Raw genomic sequence first — 19,935 nt, forward strand, 5'->3', positions numbered from 1 at the left:
ACAAATTGAAAACAGTGGTGTTGTACATGTGGTGTTTTTTGTTTTTGTTTTTTGTGTGCTTGGGACAGAATCTCCACAGTGGTACCATCTTGTGTGACTTTTTCAATTGACATTAAATTGCAACAATGACAAAAGCTGCCTTTCAAATTATTTTGAGAAATACTATTGAGCTGGGATAATAGGATATCTTCACGGCCCAAGAGCAACACTGAAGTCAGGCAAGAAGACAACAATCATTGTAATCCAAAGCACTCATTTGAGACTAATTTACTATTGCATTACCGGTTTGATTTAAATAAGGCATAGTAACAAAACAAATTTTTGTTTGCCATGTAATTTATTTTTCCTTGATGGCTGGATTCAATGTAGACAGGCTTAGCGGATTTGATTTGGGTTATACAACTACATTTCCCAGCGAATGGAAGGCTTAGCATAAAAATTAAAGGACAATTTTGGCAAGAGAACAAGTGTGTATAAACTGGCCATGAATAAATTTAGCTTTGAAATTAGGTTTCTAACCATCAGAGGAATGAAGTTCTGGAACAGCCTTCCATAGGTTGTTTGCCCCTACTTTTCCTAACTAGTTTTAAGATAGAGCTTGATAAACTTATGTACGGCATTATGTGCGGGGTTGCCTGTGATAGCAGGGGACTAGATTTAATGACCCAGGAGGTCACTTCCAGTCCTGTGTTCCTAAAAATCATTACAAAATTTTAGCATTTAATACCGTCTCTTGCAACTGAAAAACTAGATTATTTAAGAGAATAACAATAAATCACAACAGCACATTTAGGTATTAATGATTTAAATTTTGGGATTATCTACTTAACTTTACTTGCCTTGCACCTTAACCATGCAACGATGATAAAAAACATTAGTTGAAAGTTTTTATAATAAACTACCCTGTCATGCCTCAAAGTTCATGTATATCATAAAAAAATGCCAAAGAATTCTTAAAAACACTTTTTTTTTTACTACTTTTGTTTATAGCAACCCTTTAAGAATGTAAAACTGAACATTGTTTACTGAAAGATGTTTCGGGGCTGCAGCACACATTAGAGCTGTGATGTTTGGATTGACTTATTTTCATACATAAAATTGAGGACCTAAGCATTTCCCTGCAAAGCAAATTACAGATAATACTCTGGCTTTGCAAACTTTATAACAAAAAGAGGTAAATGAATTTTCTGTCTAGCCGCTCTGCATTTTCCCTGCAAGTTTCATTTTAGAGACCTCTATTATATAAGATCACCCCAAAAAAGGACAAAAGTTATTGTCAGAAAATATTTTTTTTTGTTATAGTGATCAGAAAATTGGTAGATTTTGACTCTACTTTTGCTCTTTACATTTAACCTCCTGTGCCCCTGATCAGTACTGTGTCATCACATCTCTAACAGGAATGGGGCTCAGCAGAGATAAAGCTTCCTTTTAATAAACTGATACCACCAATTTCATTCAGTGACTCACCCACCAGTAAGTATAGTATAGTCATGATAGCCAGTAAGTCCTCTTCCTGACAACTATCTGTTCTATCAATCCATAATGCCTCAAGCATCTTAAAGCCCATGTCTATTTCAAAACCTGGACCTCCTAGCATGACGATTCAATCAGCTGCAGTAATGGCACCAAGCCAGTAACAGTGGCTGTTGGATTTTTCAAGACTTTTGATGGGAATGTTTACAAAGGACATATTTCTTCTGTTCAGGGTCTACTTTATATACCATAATTTTTCTTAATTATTCCTGATGTTTTCCCATCATGCTCTGACCTTCCTGGATATTTATTTCAATCCCTTTTCGGAAAGTGCACAGCATGAGAATGAATTGTCAGGAATAATAAAGAAAAATAGTGGTGAATACCCCCTCCTTCCCCCAACAGTGGCAATACATCTTTTCTAAAAAGTTGCTGCTTTTAGCTGAATTTAATTTATTGTCATCTTAAGAATTATAGCACTATTAAGGAAATAATTCCTGCACAGGTAAAAACATTTGAAGTTTTAGACTAGGATAATAACAAAGAAAAAAAAGTTCATCACTTGCAAGCTATCCTTTTCAATCCCCGTATGTCACAGACACTATTTCTGTATTCAATTTATGTACTAAATTTCAGTACTACTTCTTTGAGAAGCAAAGTATATTAGTATTTAAAGCACAGGTAGGGATTAAAAATATCTGTTTTTTACATCCAGCTCTGCCCCAAATGTCCTGTATGATCTTAGGCAAATCATGTAGGTTCAATTTTTCAGAATTTTGGATCATCTTAATTTTGGGTTCCCAGTTTAGGGACATTTCAGGTCAGATCTTCAGAGATGCAGCGCCACATCTCCACAGAAGTGAATGGAAACTGAGTGCTCAGCACCCCTGAAGAAAAGGCCTCCCGTGTTTCAAGCTGGGCCCCTGCGTTGAGACAACCAAACTTAGAGGCCACTTTTGAAAATTTTGGCCCTGTGTGCTTCAATTTCCCCGTATATAAAAATGGATAACAACAAGTACACAATTCACAGGGACACTGTGAGAATTAATAAGTATTAATATTTGTAACTTTGAGATCCTCAGCTGAAGGCACTAGAAAGTCCAAAGCATTACCACCTTTACAGGCTCTTCAGGACATTACTACCTTTACAGGCCATCTATTCACCCTTCAGACAAGTCACATTTATAGCATTTCCCACATAAGGAAACACAAGCAATAAGAAAAACATTGAGTTTCCACTTGATTTTACTGGCACAAGTTAAAGCTACACGTCTCTGGGCTTGTGCTTCAGGAAATGGACAATACTTACCGCCTTCCAGTTATTACAGGCAAGAAGTCATTAGATTTGGCTTCAATTATTTTAAACGTTACTTTCTGTAAATCTGAAATGCCCACAGCCATATCTTCTAGCATCCCAATTTCCTCACCTGTACAGAAAAATTACAAAAGATGTTAACAGATGCAGATATGACTGACTAGCTAGTGTCTATACCAGAAAGGGTTCTAGTACGATAAGTGTAATACATTTCAAACCGGAGCGACCAAAATTACTCTACTAAATTCACATTTAAGGCATCTAAATAAAAATAGTTGAGAACTTTCTGCCCCCAATGACCTTACCAGTGCTTGTGGGTGTTGGATACTTCTGAAAATCAGGTCATTACATTCAAGGGACAAAACTTTAGGACAGCCAGGTTTCAAAATTTTGCCCATATTGACAAGCCCTTTAAAGACTGTTCTGCTCTTGGAGGGCAAAGATTTTGAGTATTATAATGGGTGGACCTCTGACAGACTTGAGCCAGAGAGCCCCTTATACTGAGGTAGTCTTATAGTGGGGGACAAACAATAAAACTTGATTTTGGGACTGGCGAAGGGCTGCATAGATACCAACTGTCCCTACTTAAGTGGGATAGTCACTATTTTCAGAAAAAACAACTCGGCCTGACTTAAAAAAATCCATTCTTTTCAGGTTTCAGAGTAGCAGCCGTGTTAGTCTGTATCCGCAAAAAGAACAGGAGTACTTGTGGCACCTTAGAGACTAACAAATTTGTTAGTCTCTAAGGTGCCACAAGTACTCCTGTTCCATTCTTTTCAGTGCATTTCAAAGTGTGTTGCAATTTTTCCCTCCAAATGTCCCACTTAATAGCTATCAGTGTTGGCATCTGTGATTCAGAAACCTCTTGGTGCCAACTGGCAGGGTTACAGGTATGTAGGGTTACAGGGTTCACCAAAAGGGGTCATGTAAGGTCTCTACTGAAAGGTTTCACCCTGGTCATCATAATCATTATGAAATGTATGTGCAGATAATATATAAAAAGACGTGTGTGTGTGTGTGTGTGTGTATAAACATGGGAAATTATGTTCTTAAGACCTTGTAGTTAAAGGGAAGTCTCTCAAAGGTAGAATGCCTTAAGAAAAACTTCTCCATACAGGAGGTGGGAGACACTTATCTCCCTAGCTAACTATTGTGTATTGAGTGTCTTGTGGTAGAAGTTTATCAGCATACGAAGTGAAATGCTAATGAAGAGCTTGCGGGGGACTTCAAAATAAAATTAACAGGAAGAGGTAAACAGTGGGGTGTGAGGGGGGAAGGGGTTATCCTATTTTCAGTTGAAAATCAAAGGTATGGTCTGGTTATCTAGTGGTGAAAAAAGACACTCTGGCATCCTTCACCAAGGAAATAAACTGACAGTGGGTTTGCTTCATGAAAAAGGGATCTCAGTCAGGCTTGGCTGAAATCACTGAAAAGAACTTTGGGTGAGAAACTTTTTTATATAGGAGAACAACTTGTTTGTTAAGTTTAGGCTATAGAAAGCAAGTTACAATTTTGTTTCATAAGTAATCCTTTGTTTCCAACATTTCTGTTTGCTATCAAATGAATCTGCTATCCTTTGTTAAATAAACCTGTACTTGCTTTCTCTATAAACAAATCTAAGTACTGTGTGTTAAGCAAAGCTGTGTTCTAAGGTGAACTAGTAAGCTGTGGTGTATTGCGTCAAAGCATCTATGAAGCAGTTGGGAATTTAAATAGCTTAGTGCTATCTTCACATCACAAAGACTGACATGTAATTTCCAGAAATACTGACTGGCAGTAGATTATAGATTTAGTAGCTATTTAAACTGGGTATCTGGGTTAGTTGTATAAACCAATTATTTGGGTCAGGCTAAACACTTGTACTAGTATAGTTTACAGTATTTTTCAAATATAAAAGTCACAATAGTTGTATTGTGGAAACCAGTCTCTTGTATTAATGACATTACAATTCAGCACTCCACATGGAATAATTAGAATGTGTGTTTTCAAAAGAAACTGAACAAAAGCAGATTACTATACTTTATTATGTTGAATTGACATATAGTACTATATCATTGGCTTTAACCGTGCTATTGTATGGAAGCCTGCTGTTTTGTATTAGGGTAATATTTGTTGATTCAATAAGCCAAATTACTGAATAAAAGTTAAAATAAGAACCTACTGGGTGAACTTCTTGGCTTGTAAAAAAGACTAAGCAATGTTGTTCCAGGGCAATACTTACTATACGTGCTGAGAAGTCCTTCATATTGAACAATTAACCCAACAGTATGAAGCTGCTGTAGGAAGCCTTGATCACGTAAACTTGTGTGCAATTTGATTATAAACCCACAGACCAATCCAGCAAGCTTAAAAAAAAATATGATGGAAGAAATTTTGTGGGAAAGAACAGATTAATTAGTGTAATACAAGAGTTTTATAACTATGTTTGCTATTTTTCTACAGGATACAGGTTGTACTTTGGTGACTGAAGAACAAGATGGAAATTACTGTTTGGTGAATATATATCAGCTCAATTGTATACTATGGTATTTTGTAGGGTAAAATACATAAAATATATGGATCTCATTCTGACCTTAAATTGGTTTTACACCCATGAAACTTCATTGACTTCAGGTGGGGTTACTTCTGATTTACACTGCTGTAACCGAGATCAGAAAGATGCCCTTAAGTCTATTAATATTTAAGGTTGGGGTTTTCCAAGGAACCTAGGTAATTAGGCACCCAACTCCTATTTAAATTAAATGACATTTATTCATTTAAGTCCCTTAGGCTCCTTTGCAAACCCAATCTAAGAGTCAAACCCAACCTAAATCAATTAATTGCTCATCATAGTACAGAAAATTAAAGTGAATGAATTAAAACAAATGAAGAAGTTGTGTTGCATTAAAAGAAATGGCGAATACCTGCACGTATGCCATGATTAATTACAATAATGAAAATAAACAGTAATCAAGAGAGAAAAACAGTGACTCAAGAAGCACCTACTGCTTGACTAAAGACGATGTCTCTTCGTAGGGTCAGCATTAAACGCTGTGGCAAGCCACATGCAAGTTCCTGAAGTAGAACAAAAGTCATTGATTGCTTTGCCCTGGTCACCACCTCTCCCATGCAGTCTTTGAGTGTAATTATGAGGGGATAAAGCTGCTCATACCAGTCACCTGGAACAATACAGAACATGAAGACTAGTTATACTGTAGAAAAACCTGTAGATAAAAGCTTCTTCTCAGGGGACAGAGAAGTTGGCAGTGGCTGTGTAGATCCTCCAGTCCTTCCAATCCCATTCTAACCATTATGCTAGAGCAGGATCCATGGAATGGTTATCCTGGGGAAAATATTCATCTCTCTTCCTTCCCCTGTATATCTCCCCTGTGTCTAAACTACATACTCAGGGTGGGAGCTGGGATTAGATGTGACCCAAAACAAATACTCCTGTATAAATCTAACTGCCATATTTACTTGTGTTATTATTTCTATAGCACTATAGTTATTCACAGCTCTGTAAAAAAACATGTGGGAAGGCATGGGGCAGATGTGTAAATTGTTATAGTTCACTTGAAGTTCATGGAACTATGACTGAAAAAGCGCAAATATAGCACCCATCTATAAAAAGGGAAATAAGGACAACCTGGGAAATTACAGACCAGTCAACTTAACTTCAGTACCTGGAAAGATAATGGAGCAAATAATTAATCAATTTGCACACACCTAGAAGATAATAAGGTGATAAGTAACAGTCAGCGTGGATTTGGCAATAACAAATCATGTCAAACCAACCTAATAGCTTTCTTTGACACGGTAACAAGTCTTGTGGATAGAGGGGAAGAGGGGATAGATGCAGTATATCTTGACTTGAGAAAGGCTTTTGATACTATCTCGCACGACCCTCTCATAAGCAAACTAGGGAAATACAACCTATGTGGAGCTACTATAAGATGGGTACAAAACTGGTTGGAAAACCGTTCCCAAAGAGTAGTTATCAGTGATTCACAGTCAAGCTGGAAGGGCATATGGAAAGGGGACCCCCAGGAATCTGTTCTGGGTCCGGTTCTGTTCAATATCTTCATCAATAATTTAGATAATGGCATAGAGAGTACACTTATAAAGTTTGCAGACAATACTAAACTGGGAGGGATTGCAAGTGCATTGGAGGATAGGATTAAAATTCAAAATGATCTGGACAAACTGGGGAAATGGTCTGAAGTAAATAGGATGCAATTCAATAAGAACAAATGCAAAATATTCCACTGAGGAAGGAAGAACCAGTGGCACACATACAAAATGGGAAATGACTGCCTACGATGTACTAGCAGGAGTGTTGTAAGAAAGACACAAGAAGCAATTCTTCTGCTTTACTCCACACTGATTAGGCCTAAACTGGATTATTGTGTCCAGTTCTAGATGCCACATTTCAGGAAAGATGTGGACAAATTGGAGAGAGTCCAGAGAAGAGTGACAAAAATGATTAAAGGTCTCGAAAACATGACCTATGAGGGAAGATTGAAAAAATTGGGTTTGTTTAGTCTGGAGAAGAGAAGACATGATAACAGTTTTCAAATACGTAAAAGGCTGTTACAAGGAGGAGGGAGAAAAATTGTTCCCCCTTAACCTCTGAGGAAAGGACAAGAAGCAATGAGTTTAAATTGCAGCAAGGGAGGTTTAGGTTGGACATTAAGAAAAAAATTCTTAACTGTCAGGGTGGGTAAGCCCAGGGAGGTTGTGGAATCTCCATCATTGGAGATTTTTAAGAGTAGGTTAGACAAACACCTGTCAGGGTAACTGGAGTGCAGGGGACTGGACTAGATGACCTCTCGAGGTCCCTTCCTGTCCTACGAATCTATGATTCCTAATGTGTTCCTGAGCTGTCATTCGTACCCTTAGGGATCTCTCCAGGTGGTCCAATAATCACTGGGATCATTTTTTTGACAATTTACACCAGCTAAGAATCTGCTCCTCATTCCTGCACTGAAGAGTTTATAATCTAAGTTATACAGAGCTGAACAAATACAGTTTAGTTGTGAGAGTGGGAGCTGCCCACATCTGACAAGAGATCAGCCTTGGAAGGCAAGGAAAAGAAGCAGCTGGGTGCAGGATTAGCAGAGTAATGTATGGTATGGGGATTAGTCATTCTTCTCTATCTTTTTTGAACGTCTCTCTATTTTTTTGTTTTGGATATTTAAGGATAATAAAATGACTTTGGGAATTATCTGTAGGACAGATGTTGGTAATGAAAATAACTATGTATCACAATATTTTGAAATATATTTTGATGTGTTATTAAAGTGCATATTAAAAATAAAAGATTTTCAAATAATGAAATACTTTTAAAAATGGAATGCTTGAGTGAAATAAAAAGGAATACAACAAATATATCTAGTGATGGACGAAAACTGGAATCATTTATCCAAACTGGCCCCATCACTACTCCACATTTGGACTTTGTAGGTTTTAATAAAATTAGATCTGCATCCAAACCACCCAGGGTTTGCCTAATCTCTAATACATCCCACCAAGATTCACCCGCCTCAGGAATCTGTCCAATTTTCATCACCTTACCTTAAGAATTCAGATGTGTAGAAAACACCAAGATTATACAGCGTGTGACAGACTGAATAACGTACAGCAAGCTACCATATTTGCTGTGGATTGGTGTTATTAAGGATCACAGACTTAATGAAAATATGTTCCATTTAAATATATTGTGATAGACCCAGGCCAGTTGGGTACAGCAGAGTAGTCCTGTTGGGATCCAGAAAATGGGCAGGTTTCCCTTAGGCTGGGGGGAGGTCCTTTGGCAGTGGGTGGGCGGAAGCTACCACCCGCCCATTGCTAAAGGACCTCCCCCCAGCCTAAGGGGAGGATCTACAGGTCTGGGATTCCAAATAGTTGCGGGGGACAACTAAGGAGTTAACAGGAATGGGAGTGAGGTCACAGAGCTAAACGAAGGGAATCTGACGGAGACACCAAGTAGAAAATCCCGGACAGCGCCCACTGCTCCTCAAAGGTGTCAAAGGAGCCAGCGGATGCCACCCAGAGGAACTCTGCACGGAGGAGTGGAAATAGGCCCCACAGTCGCAGGAAACCCCATCAGCCAACCTCCTCTCCCTGGTTTTGTAGATGGCCATTTTGTCCAGGGCTAGGAGGAGGCTGACAAGGAGGTCCCGTGACTTTGTTGGGCCAAAGATAGGGAGTGCGTAGATGAACAGGTGAGGGGAAAAGTGCAACCAAAAACGTAATAATATATCCAAGAGGAGCTGGAATAGGGGCGACAACCTGGCACACTCCAGATATACATGCGCCAGGGTCTCCCTCACACCGCAAAAGGGGCAGGTGTCTGGGAGGGGAGTGAACCGCGCCAAGTACACGCCCGTGCTCACGGCTCCGTGAAGGAGCCGCCAGCTGATGTATAGCAGAGTAGTAGAAAGCAGATATGCGGGCCACCGGATAAACAGTTTTCTGTTCCCTGACTGACCAGAGCGGGGACTGCTCCAGGGTAGGGTGGACACATGACTCCAATTAGCCTGCAAAGAGTCAGGTGAGGCTGTTAAGCTAATGTGAACACCTGACTCTAATTAAGGCTCCTCTGTTACTGTAAAAGAGCTCACTCTGGTTAGGCCGGGGGAAGGAAAAGGGAGCCAGAGGAAAGGAAGTGCGGCTGGGTAATGAAGACACCTTCAAGCCACTGGAAAGGGAGACCTAAGGTAAGGGTGAAGAAGGTGTTAAGAGAGAGAAGCAGGAGAGCTGTGGGGAAGTGGCCCAGGGAAGTGTAGCAGCTCTGGCAGTGAAAGATCAGCTGCCAACAGCTGCTGCCAATAGGGTCCCTGGACCGGAACCCGGAGTAAAGGGCGGACCCGGGTTCCCCCCAACCTGCCACTACAGAAACACCTCCTGGAAGAGGAAGACAGGCCCCCGTCAGGACATAGGCTAAACTGTTCTTGAATAAGCCCATAGGGACAACAGAGACTGTGGGAGTTCTCTCACCAACCTCCTTGCTGGCTTATGATGAAAAGGGCTCAGTAGACTGTAACCCTGGCCCTAGAGAGAGAAGGGCTACATGGCGGGTCGCAGTGAGCTTCTGAGGCTAGCATAAACCTCCTGGAAGCGCCGGACCCACGGAGACAAGGTCGGAGCTCTGCCACAATATAAATTAAGTTGGAGATAATGACAAATTGTTTCAAGTAACATTCCAAGCCAGATCAGTGAAGGACTAATTAATACTGGAAAGGGAAGACAGAGGTGTCCTGTGGGGAAGTTAATTTAGACTATGATTTGAAAAGATATATCCATGAACTAAATTCTGACCAAAAGTGTATGCTATGAGTAGGGAACTATGAAGGATAAAAGAAACTTTTGAAATGCTAGGTTGGAGGAGGTAGGAAATAATGATGAGGTCAGGGCAGTCATCTAGTAATCTGGATTTCTTGACAAACTGGCCCCATTCAAACAAAATGTGTTTTAATAAAACCAAATGAAAAGTTATACATCTGAGAAAAATGAATGCAGGTCATATCTATTGAGCTGGTGACTGTATCCTGGAAAGCAGTGACTCTGAAAAGGATTTAAGGGTCACAGTGGACTAGGAACTGAACATGAGCACCCACTGCAGTGCAGTGGCAAAAAGTCCAGTGTGATCCTTGGACATATAAACCGGGGAGTAGTTAGTAGGAGTAGGGAGGTGATTATATCTCTGTATATGACATTGGTGAGATGGAGACTGAAATGCTGTGTACAGGTCTGATGTCCACATTTTTACAAGGATGTTGAGAAATTGGAGAGGGTGCAGAGAAGACCCACAAAAATGATTGAAGGTCTAGAGAAAATGCCTCACTGAGAGATTTAAAGAGCACAATCTGTTTAGCTTATCAAAAAGATTGAGAGGTGACTTGATTACAGTGTGTAAGTACCTTCACAGGAAGAAAATACCAAGTGCTAACAAATTTAGCAATCCAATGGAGAAGGTCATAAGAACCAATGGCTAGAAACTGAAGCCAGACAAATTCAGATTAGAAATTAAGCATAGATTTGAACTGTGATGGTAATTAACGATTGGAACAAACTACTAGGGGAAGTAGTGGTGGATTCCCCATCTCCAGATGTCTTCAAATCAAGCCTGGATGCCTTTCTAGTTCAAACAGGAATAATTTAGGGGAAGCTCTATGGTCTGTCTTATGCAGGAGGTCAGACTAGATGATCACAGTTGTCCCTTCTGGCCTTACAGTCTATAACTCTATGAAGATATGATTTAGCCAAACACTATATAAGTTATTGGGCTCAAGACAGGGGTAACTGAGAGAAATGTAAAGACACACAGTAAGTCATACTAGATGATCTGGTCCCTTCTGGCCTTAAGCTCTATGAATCTATGAAATAAAACTGTTTGCCCAGGAAAGCAAACACAATAATGAATGAGATTGGAAGACACAGCATACGCTGTGCCAGAGAAGTAATTCAGTATGTGATAAGAGCAGAGTTTATTGTCATAGTATTAATATGAAGGATGCTTCAATGCCTGATATGGTAATAAGCAGGGTCACACCTGACCACATTAGAGTAGCCTCAAAAGTATAATTGACATTCATCCTATTTCAAGAGGTAAAAGATTGGTAATGTCTACACTGCAGCTGGGAGTGAGCCTGTCAACTTGGGCAGACAGAGTCGCACTAGTGGGGCTTGAGCTAGCGCACTAAAAATAGCAGTGTGGGCATTCTGGCTTGGGCTGGAGCTCAGGCTCTGAAGCCTAGAGGGTTGGGTGGGCTTGAGAGCCTGAGCCGGGACATCCACATTGCTATTTTTAGTACTCTAGCTCAGTTCTGTCCATCTCGGCTGGGAGACTCACTTCCAGCTGTACTATAGACATACTCCAAGGCAGTGGTTTTCAAACATTTTTTTCTGGGGACCCAGCTGAAGAAAATTGTTGATGTCCGTGACCCAATGGAGCTGGGAATGAGGGGTTTGGGGGGGTTAGGGGGGCTCAGGGCTGGAGCAGGGGGTTGGGGTGTGGGAGGGGGTCAGGGCTCTGGGCTGGGGGTGCAGGCTCTAGGGTGGGGCCAGGATGAGAGGTTTGGGGTGCAGGAGAGGGCTCTGGAAGCGGCCAGCAGCAGGTTCGGCTCCTAGGCGGAGGCATGCAAGCAGCTCCGCCCAGCTCTCGCCTGCAGGCACCACCCCCCACAGCTCCTATTGGCTGCGAACCAGCCAATGAGAGTGCGAAGCCGGTGCTTGGGGCAGGGGCAGAACAGTGTCAGAACAGGTAGGAACCAGCCTGCCTTAGCTGGGCAGCACTGCCGACAGGACTTTTAATGGCCCGGTCGGCTGTGCTGACCAGACACGTCACGACCAAGTGCCTTACATTCCGCGACCCAGTACTGGGTCACGACCCACAGTTTGAAAACCACTGCCCTAAGGTACTGCAGTGCTGAGGGTCAGGCAAAAAGACTAGAAATCACAGAGAAAGAGAGAGAGCGCGCTCTAGAAATCTAAGTGTCATATTTTCTGATCTTGTTTCTGCAAATTCATTGGATTGAGACTACCTGGGGAGAGCTAAGGAGTCTTAGACCTAGGCATGGTTTTCTTTGACAAGCTTTATTTGTTTCATTTAAGATGCTTTTGAATCTTAGAATTTTATTACAGTCTTATCTTTGAGTCAGGAAAATAAATTTCTGAACTCCAGTGAGAGGGAGAAATGGAACCAACGATATGTAACTGGGATCACTCAGTCAAAGGAGATAACCCATCGACATTACAAAAAAACACAGAAGTATTTTCTTTTTATTATAAATATACTATGTGTTACATATGGAGTTCACTGCTTCAAGGAATTATTGAGGCACATACCGTGACAGGATTTTAAAAAGAGCTAGATAATTTTTAACCATCAATATAACTTAACCTTTATATGACTTACTAACAACACTTAGTGGTTACAAGCAAGTTATGATGATCAGATTTCAGTTTCAGGTTCTAATTATTATTATTATATTAATCATGCCTAATGACTAACCAAGAATGGGTCCTCATTGTGCTAGACACAGAGTAGTAGAAAGTTCCTGCACTGAAGAGCTTACAATCTAAATAGGAAGTCATCTGAATTTTCTTCCCTCTCTTTCCCAAAGTATTCCACATAAGATTCACTGCACTGGTTGTTGGGAGTGTGCTTTCTTCTATAGCATCAAATTTTGTTCACTGCTGACTTATCAGGAAACAGACTATTGTATCTGAACCAGTGGGCTAGAAAAGAATGGCAATTCCAGTGCAGGGCTGTAGGCCTCTATCGTCTGTGTTCAATGTACAGTAAGTAAAGAAAAGATATTACTTAAATACTTTTCATCTCTTTTCTTAATGAAAGGTCCCAAATACACTCTGCGAATACATACACACAGCAGAACCCTAATTTTGTGAATACTCCCAATACCTTCATCACTGTGGGTTTATATAATCAGATTTGCCCTGATTATAACATAGAGATGGCTCAGCAGAAAAGGAGAGGAGGGGAGAAATCTTCTAGGGAGCTTCAGTCTTGCAAAACTCGTAAATGCTGCAGGACTGACACTTGGCTCCTAGGGAGCTCACAAGCGCCGCACGACTATATCTCCCACAAGATCACATCACAAGAGTGGATCTTAACTCAGTGCAACCCTATGGAACATAACTACACTCCAGTTAACACAGACTTTTCAGCTAAAGAGATTTCAGACATGCACACAACATTTAACTTACCACCAAAACAAAGTCACTTCTGAGATTGACAGCAACAGCTGTTAAAGAGTACACAGCAACCTATACCCAACTGAAACTTCATTGTGAATATACAGAATTCTAATTATTCAAACTGAAATTTACGCTGGACAACAGAATAAAAACCCTTACTCTTGTCAGTGTTGGGAGTACTTTATGTTAATATCAACATCACTATACTAATTAATAAAGTACTTTTGAAGATCTAAGAGCATGGAAGTACTAAACATTATTCTACTCAATTATCAGAGGTGCTTAAAACCTTGGTTTTATAGCTCACACAAAAAGTGGCACCACCAATAGCACCGTACTCATTAATGTAATGAAAATCACTGGAGATTCAGTAATTGGAACCTCTTTCTATATCTAGTACTGAACTAAAACCACTTCCTGCAGCACGCACCTGGGCAATCTCTGGGCATCTCCCTGCAACTGTGTTTGTAGTGTCATCGCCCACACAGTGATGAAAACAGGGCATGCCTGATTAATTAACTTGATCTATGAGAGTTGACCTTGTATATTAAATAAGGGATTCATAAGGATAATTATTTTAATCAAAAATTCTCACACTGAATATCTAAAAATGTTTCAACTCCTGTTGAATTTTTAAGTTCCACAAACAATGCCAGCAAAATTACCCATCAAAATATTTATATCACTTACAATATACATCTGTTTAGTTATGTTTTAAAAAGCAGTTTTCCAAAATCTCTAGGCTCACTACATTTCGCCTGATGATGTAGGAGGAACACATTCAGTTTGGGACAATACTAGAATGTTATTCTAGAATATAAATAGAATTGCTTTTTTCCTGAAGGGTACAAGATAAAATTATTCAAACTGAACTAAATTACTTGTACCAATCATCTGACTGATTGTTTACACTGAATTTTTGTTCATTCACTCAACACAGAATACATTTAAACTCCAGTAGGTGGAGCTAGAAAATAAGTTTGAAACTGGATTGCATTATCACTTATCATTCCCCATTATAAAATAAGAATAGCCCTTCACGTTTAGAAACTAGGGAATTTACCCACTGAAGGATAAAGTCTCTCTTTTTTTTTTTAGTTTTTAAAAAAATAAAGATTAGTTCTTGAATAAGTACCAGACTGCCTGGCCTGGAGACACCATAGGGAACAGCAGTACAAGCTTCCCCTCTGTGCCCTGTCAATATGCCTCTAAGGGTGGTCTCCATGATAATTCAACCCTTGGCATCTCTTAAAAACTCCAAGAAGGTGTTGGTGATGGTGGACTTTCAGGTGCAGACACTTTTCCACTAGGAATTGAACTGAGATCACCAGCTCATTCCACATAGATCTTTGAACAGCCATCAGAAACAATTTTGGTAGCTACTGCATTGGGCCTGATTTGAACCAAGAGGTGAAAAACTCTGTGTCCCATTACCAGTCTCAGGAGCCTTCGAGTCCCATACACAACCGTAATTTAGTAGGATTTATATACACAGTTCACATCAATTTTAGCAAAAGTTGTGCATGTCAATACCCAGTGGACGAAGTTGTGTCACAGACACACACACACACACCTCTGAGTGCAAACTGTACACCACCACAAGATATTGATCTCATTTATATTCTCAGTTTTCATCCCAAACACACACACAAGGGCTAAAAGTGAAAGATGAATTCAGCTTTTTAGTTCTAAATAGTATTTTAAGCCCATTCGCTCAGGAACAACTAGATATTTTTATTTTCAGTGTTTGTGTGCAAACTGTACGTGGTAATGGCAGTTGCAGTCAGTGCTGTTGCTCCTTCAACCTCTGCTTTCACTTCACACTTTTTATGCTACTTAAAAAGTGTTATTTTGGTTAGCTAACTGCTTAACAAGCTGAGGAAGTTGAGGGTAAATTGCCAGAAATTTAACCATTTTAAAACTGACAAAGCTATGCTCAAATAATATTTTCATAAATTCAGCTATTAATTTTTTGCTTTTGCACAATGAGCTCTTTACTGCTATTAGGCTGCTTTTGGGAACCAAGGTCTATATGATTTATATAAACACCCCCCCCCCCACTACACTTTGGAGTTTATTACAGACTTCAGCACACTTGGCTAGAGTATAACTGTCTCATATCGGAGAGTATTTCTATGCTGCAATAAAACACCTGTGGCTGGCCTGTGTCAACTGACTTGAGCTCATGGGGCTCAGACTGTGGGGTATGATGTTGCAGTGTAGATGTTCGGACTCCCTCCCTACTCTCACGGGGCCCCAGAGTCCAGGCTTCAGCCTGAGCCTCTACACTTCAATTTTATAGCTGAGTCAGCTGACACAGGCCAGCAGCAGGTGTTTTATTGCAGGGTACACACACCCTGAGAGGCTTTATAGGAGTACTTTATAAAGAGAAAACACTGTTGTTTGAGAGCGTGAGCCAGATTCAGCCCTAGGTTCTGTTGTCTTATGTAGTCATAAGTTAGGGTGGGAGAAGCAGTGAGAAGAATGGCAATGGTGCAAGGTCCCCACAGCTTCCCTTCCATCACAGTCTGCGCAGTCAGACAGCACAGCTTCAAACTGCATGTTGCTGTCCTAGAGGGGGCATGGCCGGGAAAGCCGGAAGGCAGTCTTGATTGAGAACACCTCAGAGTCAGTCCGCAGCAGAGAAGTGTGGCTACAATGGAATCGTAATTACAACTTAAAGCTGCACTTTCCTAGTGGAATTCCTGAGGGAAGGAAGTGGTGCAAACTACCCCTCCCCAGACCAGCAAAAGATATTCACAGCAAAAGTAAAGGCTTGATAGAATCAGGCACCTAGGGCCATATAAAAAAATCAAAGACATGTCCACGATTACAAGCCAAATTTGTCTGTGCAATTATCATGACTGTATGTGCAAACTGTCTGGCATTCAACTGGGAATTTCTGCATCCCAATACCCAAGTTGCATGTGCACAGTGGTAATTGCTCACACAAATTAGGCACACTACATTAGGATATATACTTTTGGGCACGGTCATAGACTCCTGATCTTTTCAAAATCAGGCCCACTATGTGCACAGCCTAACTGGGCCCTTTAATGAGAACTAAAATATACTGGCTCTGAGCTAGCAAAACCCCAAGTTTCTCTCTTACTCAGGGGCGGCTCTATGTATTTTGCCGCCCCAAGCACAGCAGTCAGGCAGCCTTTGGCGGCATGCCTGCGGGAGGTCCGCCGGTCCTGCGCCTTCGGCGTACCTGCCGCCAAATTGCCGCCGAACCGGCGGACCTCCCGCAGGCATGCCGCCGAACGTAGCCTGACTGCCGCCCTCACGGCGACCGGCAGGCCGCCCCCCGTGGCTTGCCGCCCCAGGCACGCGCTGGGTGCGCTGGTGCCTGGAGCCACCACTGCCCTTACTTTTCCCAGCAGCATACTGAGAGGATTCAGATGTGGCTAATTCTATCTTTGCTGTCTAATACCATATACTCCTTACTGTAAAGGGAGTGAAAACTTCTGTGGCTTTCAACTGTCTCAAAATTAAAATGGTATGAAATTAAAAAAGAGGAGAGTTGAATGACAACAGAAAGCAGAAGGAAGTGGGAGCTATGATAACAAAAAGGTAGCTGGGACTGTAAACTCTGAGTAATTTCACTCTATGCGCTATCTCATCTCTTTCACTTTTATTTACATGAACTATGTAAATAAACTACTCAGACAGGACATGAAATAGGTCAAAGGACATAATGAAGGAACAAAAAGTGCTGTCTTAATATCCAACATTAAACAGGTTAGATATAGTCTAATGTCTCAAGGGAAGAAGCAGGAAAAAACAAGCTTCACATGCTACCAAATAATGAACCTTCTTAGTCCAAAATGTATTATGAACATGACCGAAATAATTATTCTCAGGTAAACTTCTTAAAAAGAGAGTTCAGAAATCTTATTTATCATGGTTCAAATATTTTACATATTATTACTATAAAATGACAGTTAATTTCTTCCTCTTTCCAATGAGGACTCTGAGCTAGGTTTAACTCAAATACAGTAGCTAAGCCCGTTGGGAAGGGACCATGTCTTATCACATTTGTGCAGCATTTAGCACAATGGGACCCCATTCCGAGAAGGCCTCTGTGTATTACTGCAGTAAATATAATAAAATAATAACAGCTTCACCTCTTTGCTGTATGGAAAGCAGAACCTGCTGTAATGTTTATATTAACTGCACAACTTTGATGCTGAAGTGGAACAATTTACGGTTTATGGAGATTGCTATTCTACTGCCTAAAACCTAAAATTTTCCATATAATCACAGTGATTAACAGTGGATCCTGAAACCATCTGACCACACTCAAATATGAGTGTGCCCTCAGCATTGTTTATGAGAGAAATCAGAAGCCATACCGAAAACAAATGAAGAAGGCCGATAACCTGAGACAGGAAGCGAGTCAAATTTAAAACACACAATAAATAGGATTAACAAAATAACACTGGCTATAAAATTGCTATCTTGCTCTGGATTTTCTGACAGCATTTTAAAACATTATTGATTCATTTAAACACTATCTCCCTCCCTCCTGCACTGCAGACAGTGGGTCTTTTAGAAAGACCTCATTCCCTCCTAGCATCTATCAGTTAATTCAAGTTGTTGAAGCTGGGCAGTCTTACAGTTTGAGTGACAGAGAGAGAGAGAGAGCGCGCGTGCTAAGGGAGAGAGGGAAGAAAAAAGGAACGAGAAAGATAAAAATAACGGATATGAGGCGTATATAAGGGCTGTGGAAGTAGAAGAATAAAGGGGTTCCACAGGAAAACTACAGAAAAGGAGAATGTGAAAGAAGAGACAGGGAAGAGGAGACACAGAAAAAGGAGGAACACAAGAGAAAAGTTTATGGAAATTTCCATGCTCCTGCTCCTGAAAGTAGATGGTATCTGATGCAAACATAAAATACATTTCCACTGGGGAACTTTTATACAGAAAACTATTTACTTGAGGAAGAAAACTATAAAGGGAACATAGCATTGTTTCAAATCCCCCCTAGTTACTCTGTCACAGAGAAAGACACTGGTTCAGGTGCAGAAGCACCTGGTTCCCTAGAGCACGTAATTACAAAAGTGTTCCAGTCTAGAGCTGTGGGATCCCTCTCAATTTCATTGAGCAGATCATTCCACAAAACTATCCCATCAGTCTGTCCACCTACAAATCGTAACATATACATTAGGATGAATGTAGAATCCTGTGCTTGCATGAGAGCAAGCTACTGCATGGTACAGACTGGTAACACTGAAATCCTTAAAAAAGGACTTTCACAGTCTGAATACTATGAAAAAAAAAAAGGGGGAAATAACATAATTTAACTTTGTCAAGTAATTTTCCATAGCAAAACACTGAAGCTTAAGAAACAATGTTCTCCCTTAAAACCCATCTTCTCTTTATGCCTTATCCTGCAGTGAAATCATAATCCTGTGCTGATGACACCATAGTCTGTTACCTTGGAAACTGATATCTCAAATTCAGCCTTAAGAATATACTCAACGGTCAGACTGTAAGAAAAGATGGATTAAGGAGGGCACAATCCTTGTTTGAAGTAAGTATCTATGAGAGGGAAAAAAGTCAAACGGTAAATGTATTCACATTTTAAAATTTAGGAAATTACATACAATGGATATGTTATGCACCCTAAAATTCAGGAAGTATATACTCAGAGGGTGCAAAGAAAATGAAACCCTACCTTTTCACCCTTTGAGTATGTATTATGATGCAGTCCTTAATTACTGGAACATATCCTATTGCTCAGATAATCCAATATATCATCATAACATTTTCTACAACCTTAAATACACAGGTGTAGAATCCTGTAACATTTTTTCCATTTTTTAATACTTACACTAATTTTATGTCATAATGATCAAATATATCTTTATTGACAGCCCTTTTATATGATCAGTTCTTTTCTCTATAAAGTACATATGTTAATAATCTGGTTATAACTTCATGTGTTATATATATTTTCCTTTCAACCAACAGCACAGCTTTTCTTATAGGGTCAGTTTCGGGACTGAGCTAGTCAACTAGGAAGTTAACTGGGGACCTATGCATGCTAGTACATTTACAGTATTACTCAGTTTTGTTATGTTTAAGTTGTGGTATAACATGTAAGCAACATTCATTGAGAAATTTTCATGTAATTGACTTTCATGGACTTTGTCTTGCATACACAAAATAGTATACAGCACTGCAAGATATAAATGTGTATCTATGGCTGTAAAATATCATGGTACTATGCTGGATTTCTTGAGAAATAGTATGACATCATGTAATGTAACCAAAGGCTACATGTACCCTACGGAGCAGAATTAAAGTTCAGTTTATCACCTTGACTGTGGCATTTCCTGACTTCTGCGTACATAATCATAAATCTTTAATCTTCCACCTCACACTCTTAAAACACACACACACACACACACACACACACACACACACACACACACACA

At 40.2% G+C, this 19,935-nt stretch overlaps 1 protein-coding gene across 1 annotated transcript in view; it reads right to left on the reverse strand.

The window, feature by feature from the left end:
* The window catches only part of INPP4B (inositol polyphosphate-4-phosphatase type II B), a 312,722-nt gene that overhangs the window by 69,522 nt on the left and 223,265 nt on the right, over positions 1 to 19,935 (reverse strand). The window contains exons 17-19 of the mRNA XM_029910663.1: positions 5,774 to 5,946; positions 5,010 to 5,133; positions 2,783 to 2,900 (exon numbers count right to left, since the gene is read on the reverse strand). Of these exons, the coding sequence (XP_029766523.1) occupies positions 2,783 to 2,900; positions 5,010 to 5,133; positions 5,774 to 5,946 (415 nt within the window). The remainder of the gene's footprint in view (positions 1 to 2,782; positions 2,901 to 5,009; positions 5,134 to 5,773; positions 5,947 to 19,935) is intronic.

Source organism: Terrapene carolina, unplaced genomic scaffold (genome assembly GCF_002925995.2).
Source record: "Terrapene carolina triunguis isolate 2854851 unplaced genomic scaffold, T_m_triunguis-2.0 Scaffold66, whole genome shotgun sequence".
Taxonomy (NCBI): Eukaryota; Metazoa; Chordata; order Testudines; family Emydidae; genus Terrapene; species Terrapene triunguis.